The 8,951-nt window shown below is 52.8% G+C and overlaps 1 protein-coding gene across 1 annotated transcript; it reads right to left on the bottom strand.

The window, feature by feature from the left end:
* On the bottom strand, window positions 1–3,746 carry RPL8 (ribosomal protein L8). The gene is made up of 6 exons (XM_084226736.1): window positions 3,691–3,746; window positions 3,392–3,535; window positions 1,774–1,915; window positions 1,364–1,582; window positions 457–572; window positions 1–200 (listed from the first exon to the last, which is right to left on the bottom strand). Exons 2-6 carry the CDS (start codon window positions 3,527–3,529, stop codon window positions 42–44), a joined length of 774 nt encoding a protein of 257 aa, XP_084082862.1. The 5' UTR covers window positions 3,530–3,535; window positions 3,691–3,746; the 3' UTR covers window positions 1–41.
* Window positions 3,747–8,951: the final 5,205 nt, after the last annotated feature.

Raw genomic sequence — 8,951 nt, 5'->3', positions numbered from 1 at the left:
TGTGTTGTACAGATTTATTGTGTGGCCCCCAGGGTGGGAGCTCAGTTCTCCTTCTCCTGCACAGTCTTGGTGCCCCGCAGCCGGCCCGTGCGGCGCGCGGCGATCAGCCCCACCTTGCGTCCCGCCGGAGCGTCCCTGCGGATGGTCGAGGGCTTCCCGATGTGCTGGTGGTTGCCTCCTCCGAAGGGATGCTCCACAGGCTGGGCAGGGGGGAAGCAAGACAGCAATGTAACCACAGAAACTGCTGCTCAACAGAAATCAACAGGTTCAAGGGGACAAAGAAATAACTACTTCACTTTTCACTGGTGCAGTTACCACCAAGTGCTGCCAATTCACCCTGTGGCTGCACATTTATCCAGGAACTTCCCTCCCAGATACATGCCAGGGTTGTCCCAATATCCCACAAATCCTTCCTGAACTGTCAGAGGGGACAGGGATGACTCTAGACAGACTCACGTTCATGGCCACACCACGGACACGTGGCCAGCAGTTCCTCTTGGCCTTGTACTTGTGGTAGGCACGGCCGGCCTTCAGGATGGGCTTGTCAATACGGCCTCCACCAGCCACGATTCCTGCAGGGAACAGCAGGAATGGTCACACCCAAACAGAGCACACGCCAGTACCACCGAAAGGCAACACCAACAGCGACATCAGAGCTGAGCTACAGCCTTCTTTCTGATCCAATACACACAGACTGAGCTTTCTTTCTAAAGCACTGCCAGTTTTACTGCAATGATTTTCTGAGCAACATTAAGCTTTTCAAGTGAAGTATGAATTGAAAGAACCCAGGGGACTGTTAAGAACTTTGAGGTCAAATACCTACTTGCTTCATGATTTACTGAGTCAATTTTACTGGAATAACACACCACATTATGCACTTCAGTGCCTTCCATGCAGAGGCAGGCACGTTTCACCAGCAGCCATCTCAGCTGTCAGTCAGGTGCACAACCAACCTGGTGCAGCCTCTGCTTCCTGGCAGTGTTTTTATCATTCCCTGTCAGACCTCCCAGAACACTCCACCCACCTGACAATACCAACAGGCTCCTTCAGTGTACCAGAAGCAGGAAATCAAAACGTCATTTCCCATCTAAGTCCTTCCCCAAGAAGTGCAGGTTTTACAGACTGAACAATTCCTGAGGACAATGAGCATCTACTTTTCTGTCCTCTCACTAGATCAAACCTCCAAATTTAGGTTAGCAACATGCAAAAGTAATGCAGGTGTAAAATACAAGCCAGGCACCTGAGCACAGACTGTCCAGCCTGCACATGACACTGTTTTCAAGGTGGTTATTAAAACTGGGGCCTTGTATGGAAGATTCAGTGACAAGCACCCAGTGACAAGTTCACAGTGATTGCTCCTTACCCACAACAGCTCTGTTTGCAGAAGAAATTACTTTCTTGGAGCCTGAGGGCAGCTTCACTCTGGTTTTCTTGGTTTCGGGGTTGTGGGAGATGACGGTGGCGTAGTTCCCGGAGGCGCGCGCCAGCTTCCCGCGGTCACCGGGCTTCTCCTCCAGGCAGCACACGATGGTGCCCTCGGGCATGGTGCCCACGGGCAGAACATTCCCGATGTTCAGCTGGGCTGCAAAGAGCAAGAGAGCAGCCACGGCTTCACTGGGGGCCCTGGGCCGGGGTTACAGCCCTGCTGAATATGGGAGGGTGGCATCACAGACCCTGCGGCAGCAGAGTCCTGCACTCCAGCATCCTGAACTCCAGGCGCTGGGACACCCTGCCCCAGGCCCTGCCCCAGCTCCAGCCCCAGGCCCTGCCCACCTTTCTTGCCGCAGTAGACGAACTGGCCGGTGTGGATGCCCTCGGCGGCGATGAAGAGCTCCGTGCGCTTCTTGAAGCGGTACGGGTCGCGGAAGGCGATCTTGGCCAGCGGCGCGCCCCGCCCGGGGTCATGGATGATGTCCTGTGGGAATGCAGAGCTGCTCGAGGGCAGGACACAGCCCCTGCCAGGGGCTCTGCAGGAACCAAAGACAACTGGGGGATGGTTACTTTGGGATCATCCTCAGCACGACATGTCTCAGGGCTGAGGGTTCCCATTTGATACCACACAAGCTGCAACAGCTGCACCCCATCCTATCAGAGAAGAATTCCTCCCTGTGAGGTGGGAGGCACTGGCACAGGCTGCACAGAGAAGCTGTGGCTGCCCCATCCCTGGAAGTGTTCATAGCCAGGCTGGATGGGGCTTGGAGCAACCTGGGTTAGTGGAAGGTGTCCCTGCCCATGGCAGGGGATTGGAACTGGATGAGCTTTAAAGTCCCTCCCAGCCCAAATCATTCACTGATCATAGAATAATGCCTGGATAAGTGTGCTGCTGGTAGCTAATCCTGTCTGAACAGTTTTATTCCTGACATTCTGCAGGAACCCAGTCTCTCCATACTAAGATATCCACTTTCACTTTGCACAACCACCTCTAGGCAGGACAAGCAGGGCACAGCAGAGATTTCTCCATGCGTCTGCTTGGGATTGAAGCATTTCTAACATTCTGCAATCGGGTAAAACGAAGTTTCTGAAGCTCCTAAATAAGGAAGCACAACTTGTTGTTTCTTTTACACTTGAAAAAACACAGCCATTCTGTTCCTGATGCACACTGGGATTAAAATACTCGACCATGTATTTACAAACTACAGTGACTCTGACACATCTCTAAGATGTGTTTGTCTTTTAGGACAGCTCATAAACTGTTGGTGTCCACTGCTGACGTTTTTTCAGCCCTGTTGGCCAACTCCCCTGTGCAGGACCAAGTTCAAATCAAAGCCTACTACTACCCACCTTCTATCACCACCTCAGCTAGGTCAGTGAAGAAAATTCTCTCTACAACTGAACAGGACGGTGCTGTAGAACGCTGAAGGGCTGCTCAGAGCATCCAGCCAGTAGCACTGCTGGCACTCTACAGTCCCTGACACCCAAAAAAGTCCCTGCAGCACCCCTGAACCACTATCACACTCCAAATACAGCTACTGCCGTGCTCCTACTTCTCAAGACTAAAGTGATGGATATCACTTGGCATTTACAAATATCTGATTTTTCTTTTTAAATATGCAATTAACTACACGGGAAACTCCCCAGCCACGTTTCCTGAGGTACAGGGAATTCCTAGGCAACATAAAACCACGCTAGTACCGCTACTCTTAGCAAAGCTCCAGCAGAAAACCCTACTGCTGGCTAAGGGTGCCCCCTCTGCTGAGATGCTCTCGTAAACCTAAAAGAGTTTAACTTTTCAGGAGATATGATCTACTTAAGAACAGAGAAACCTGGATCCGGACCAGACGGGATGAGGGCTGGCCAGAGGGTCGCGGGCACTGCTGGCAGCGCAGCAGGAGCGGGGCTCGGGCCCCGGTGCCCGATGTCCCCCGAGCAGCGGAGCCGGGCCCGCCCGTACCTTGACGATGCCCTTGATGTAGCCGTGCCGCTCGGCGAAGTCCACGGCGCGCAGCTTGGCCGGGCCCTTCCTGTGCTTCACGTGGGCGCGGAACACGGAGCCCGCGCCTTTCCTCTGCCCGCGGATAACACGGCCCATGGCGCCCTGCGGGGACACGGGGACAGCTCAGCCACACCCGCGGCCCGCTCAGCGACACCCCGCTCCTGCCCCATCCCCGCCCTGCCCCTTCCCGCGGCCGCCCGGGCGCGGATGGCGGCGGATCGGGATCGGAATCGAGATCGCGGCCTCCCCGCCCCTACCTCACTCCGGCTCTCCGGGAAAGAAGGAAGGGCTGACGTCACGTGCGCGCCGAAACCCTTCCGGCGCGGTGATGGCACGCGGGAAGGGGCGGAGCCTCGGGATCCCCTCATCGCCTCCGGGCCCGGGGCGAGCCCCGGGATGGGGCGGGCACGGACGGCGGGCACGGACAGCGGGTACGGGGCGCTCCCGGGAGCGGGCACAGACACACGGGAGCGCCCCGGGATCCGGGCAGGAAGGGTCAGGCGCTGCGCGGGGCCGGAGTTTGGGTGAGGCCGTGCAGTGCAGGCCAGTCCATTTACTGCACAAAGGAACACAAGGGAAAGCGGCGCGCGCGAAGGTGTCCCGATCCCCACAGCAGCGGCAAACAAAGCCCAGTCTGAAACACTCCAGCATGCGTTTCAGTGGATAATATAAACAAAACCTGTACGTGATCCGTATCTAACTAGAAAATAGATAATTAAAACTAGTCCACAGCAGTGATTGCCGTCTCCGAGCAGCGTGATTCCACGGGAGGCCCCGCGGGGACCGGGGCTGGGTTCCCCTCGCTCCAGACCCGCAGGTCCCGATCCAGGCGGGAGCCGGGGCAGTGCCCGTCCCGGGGCAGTGCCCATCCCGGGCAGTTCCCATCCCGGCTTAGTGCCCGTCCTGGGCAGTGCCCATCCCGTTTTAGTGCCCGTCCCGGGCAGTTCCCATCCCGGTGTTCCTGGACCCGTTTCTCTGTGTCTTAAAACGCTCCTCGACACACTGCGAGGGGCCGGGGAGGAAGGGAGGCGGAGGCGGCTCACAGTTCATGGCTCACGCCTCCAGGGCTTTCTTCACACAATCACAGATTGAATTATGCTGGAAAAGACCTCGGAGATCATCGAGTCCAACCTGTGACTGAACACCCCGTGTCACCCAGACCAGGGCACTGAGTGCCACATCCAGCCTTCCCTTACACACCTCCAGGGACAGTGACTGCACCACCTCCCTGGGCAGCCCATTCCAATGTCTAATCATTCCTCCTGAGAAGAAATCCTTCCTGCTGTCCAACCTAAACCTCCCCTGGCAGTGCTCTCCTCAGTCGCTGGTTACCTGGGAGAAGAGACCAGTCCTCACCTGGCTACTGTCAGGGAGTTGCAGAGAGCAATAATGTCACCCCTGAGCCTCCTTTTCTCCAGCCTAAACATTCCCAGCTCCCTCAGCCTCTCCTGACAGGACTTGTGCTCCAGACCCTTCCCCAGCTCTGCTCCCTTCTCTGGGCTCTCTCCTGCCCCTCAATGCCCCTCCTGAACTGAGGGGCCCAGAACTGGACACAGCACTTGAGGTGTGGCCTCACCAGCACCCTGTACAGGGGGAGAGACGTTTAGTTTAAACCTAAAACTAAGAGATCCCAAGCCTGTTGTCCTGGGATCTCACATTAACAATCAGGAACCCCGAGCTAAGAGCTGCCGTGCCAAATCCTTCCCTAAATAGCTGGACCAAGGGTGCAGTTGGTAGGAGGAGGCTCCAGCCATCACAGGTACAGCTAGATCTGTAATAGACTGCATTGTGCAGTTTAAGAGCTGTTGGTTTTGGGTGAAGAAGTAACTGAGGATAAAACCCCAGCAGGTGCTTTAAGCTGCCTTTGCCAGATTTTAATCAATATTAATTAGGGCATAATTAAGAGATACAGCAAAGCAGAGGTAATCATCTTAGTGTTCCTAATCAACTTGTGCTTCGCCTGGAAGGGGAAATGAAAAGTGCCTTAACACCAGATTTTCTGCATCAGAGGCCACTTTTCCAGAACAGGTCACTGCCCATGACCCAATTCACTGAAGATGGACTATTTAACTTTATTTGACTCACTGGAAATTAGGAACAGCTCATCAGCCCCACACATGCCATTGCTCCTCTCCTGCAGCTGAAGAAGCCACACATCCACCACACCTTGACAGGTGAGCTTTCCCTCCACAGTGTTCCTGGGGCTGGTGGAACTCACCCTCCTGTAAGATGCAAAACCCCTCGATGCCAAGGGCTCAGAGCTGGGAGCCCTGTCGGATTCAGCCCAGGTAAAAGGATTAGCATGGCCAGGAGTCCACCCTGCCCATCTGCTGGAGGTCACTGTCCCTCACACAGACAGTGTGACAGCTGGGCCCCATGTGACAGCTCAGTGCACCATGGCAAAGTGCCACTCACTTCGGTTTACACTGGTTTACACTCTCATGGGAACATCTCGAGACTTTGATTTATGGTGCCTGTGGCAGCAGGAGTCTGGTTAGTTTTTGCTACTAAATAAGACAAGACACAGATCTCTAAGGAACTAGAGAGGAACCAGAATTTCCAAAAAATGCCCATAAACCCAGCAAATTACATTGGTCACTCCTCATTCATGTTCTTAGTAAGGACTTTGTAATCATGTAAGAAGTAGTTGTGTAATGATTCAGAACACTCATCAGTTTCATTATCCTCTATTCAACTGTACTTTGTTTTCATTTTATTGTTATTTAATTTGTGGTGCAGTCTTTGCATTGCTGTAATCATCTGTGAAGCTGCAGCCTCCTGATCCTGTTGTGGGCTTGGGCAGCTGCCACCCTGCCCAGGTACTGCTGCAACACAGAGGGCAAGGCTGGAACTGGCATCATCCTTAACTCCTCCCTGCCACCTTTTGGGTGTCCTGAATACGGATAGAAATGTCTGTTCCAGAAGAGTGTGAAGAGTTCTGAGCTCACCATCATCACATCAGAGGCTGTTTCAGCCTTTCCTCCCAGTAGTGCTGAGTGGTTGTCACCTATTTGTGTCACCACAGGCTGTGTTTATGCACACCTCAGGATCAGAGCATGCTGCTGCCCAGGGCCCCAGGGCTGGTATCATCCAAGCTGACTCTTAAGTATTTTTCCATCAGAGAAAACCAGGAGGAGGCTGGGAATAGTATGCATCTAGGTCTCCATGCACTCAAGATTCCTTAGGATGCACACATGAATGCAAAACCCTGAAAGCCTCCAAGTTTTCTAGCCTAGATGGCATTCAGAAATTAGAGAAGAAATGCAAAGAGATGACAGAACTGCATTAATGATGATGTAATCTTCTTCTGAAAATTTTCTTCTGATTTCAAGAGACAACATTAGTTAACCCTTTCATCATCAAGGAATAACAACATTGAATTACCTGGCCCATCCAAGCACAGACTGAGCTGAAAACAAAGTTAATTATTTTCTTTAGCTGTGCTTTCAGAATTACTGGATCCAAAGAAACGCAAGCAAGTGGTTTACATTGGGTAGCAAGTACAAAATACTGCCCAGGTTTGTCAGAACAGTGTGGCTGTGTCATACCCCAAGAATCTCAGTGACAAAGAAATACGAGTGTGGAGCACTACCAGAGATCAGAATTCTCTTTAACTTTGAGGAGTGGAGGTGATGCTGTGGTTTGAAAAGAGGCCCCCAGGCCTTGGGCTGATGTCATCTCCCAGAGCCAATCTGTGGGATATTTCTCAGCATGAGGAGGAGGTGGCAGTGCCAGAGCTACAGCAGGACAAGCCCATGCTGGGCAAGACAGTGTGAGCCACGGGGCTGCTGACAGCAGAACAAAAGCAATGCAGGTGTTCCTGGCACTGCCTGCCATCTGCACTGCTGTGCAGCAGCTGCTCTCATGCAGCTTTCAGCCCTGAGATTTTTGCCTTCAGGACATCCTCTCTGGCAGTTGTATCCTGCTTTTGGCTGGAATAGAGTTAATTTTCTTCCCAGTAGCTGGTACAGGGCTGTGTTTTAGATTCAGCATGAGAACAATGTTCACAGCAACAACTAAAACATCAGTGTGTTAAGCAGTGCTTACTCTAAATCCAGGACTTCCCAGTGCCTCGTGCTGTGCCAGTGAGGAGCTGTGAGGGAGCATGGCCAGGACAGCTGACCCAAGCTGGCCCAAGGGATATTCCTCACCATAGTGTGTGCTGTGTCCATATGAACTGGGGCTCAGCACTGCTCAGGAACAGGCTGGGCACTGGTCACGGGGGTGAGGAGCGGTACTGGGCATCATTTGTCGCTTGTGGGCTTTAGTCATCTCTCTTTTTCCTATTCTTATTGCTATTATTATTTTTTTACTTTATTTCAAGTATTGAACTGTTCTCATCTCAACCCATGAGTTTTGCCTTTTTTCAGTTCCCCTCCTCATCCCACAGAAGGGGGAGGTGGGCGAGTGAGTGAGCAGCTGCTGGTACTTATTTGCCATCTGGGATTAAACAACAAGAAGATGCTTTGCTTTAAGACATGACAGCCTTTACCAGTCTCACTGTCTCTCTGCCAGGAGTTACAGCTGGTGGGAAGAGGAGCAGAGGCAGGGCCACTGTGCTGGAATTTTCTGGCCAAAGCCCATTTTTCCACCAGCACTCAGGCTGTGCTGGAGCTGGGAGAATTTGCTTACCTCCCTGAGGATTCTCCAAGCCTGGAGCAAGCACAGGGGTGTCTGCTGACCGAGGCACATCCTGCACATCTGCATAGATCAGGGGTCTGAGGCTCTCAGGAAGCCCTGGCCTCCCGTGCCTCCCAGGCACAGGAATCCAGATGGAAGTCTGATGGTGCTAGGCAAAATAGGGTGTGCTTCCAAAGCACGGCTGCAGCACATCACAGCCTGATATTTTGGAAGCAGCTTCATCCTTTGGCTGCTTCAACTACAACTGTGAGCTGAGCTGGCTGAGTCATGGCCCCACATCTGATTCCAGGGCAGCGACACTCGGCAGCGGGGAAGCATCCCCACTGCTGGGCAAGGCCAGGTCTTCTATGTCCACAGCCACTTCCATGGGACTGTGGCTGCTGGAGCCCATCCCTCAAGCATCTCCCCTGGCTGGCAAATTTGCTGGGATAATAGAGAAAGGTTAAAAACAACTCCCCTGATTCTGGAAGGGCTTTGGCAGAGCCGTGGGTGCACCCGCATAAATGCACGGTGGGAACAAGTCAAGGGTGTGTTGCCTTAATTAATCCTTTCATGACAGTCACAAGCTAATTTGCTGAAGGTTAATTGCACTGTAAATAGCAAGGGGTGGTGTTCTACTTGCAACAGATGGCAGCCACCAAGAAATTTTGATGAGATTGGTGTTTGTAAAAGGGGAAGAAACAGCAAGGTTTCTCTATCACCCTGCCTCAAAAGGAACTGAGAAGGGAAGCCCTTAACTCTGTGCATCTTTTGAAAGGCTGTAAGTGTTTTCTCTCTGGGAATGGTATGCTACTAGGAATATAATCCTGACCTCCTTTAGGTGGGCACTTACCTCTGTTTATGGTTTTACTGACCTCTCGGGGGCTTTGCCTGCGAT

The sequence above is a fragment of the Fringilla coelebs genome (assembly GCF_963513975.1).
Source record: "Fringilla coelebs genome assembly, chromosome: 2".
NCBI classification, from domain to species: domain Eukaryota; kingdom Metazoa; phylum Chordata; class Aves; order Passeriformes; family Fringillidae; genus Fringilla; species Fringilla coelebs.
Note: the sequence above shows the minus strand (reverse complement) of the source record. Positions and strands in the feature narration are given on the sequence as shown.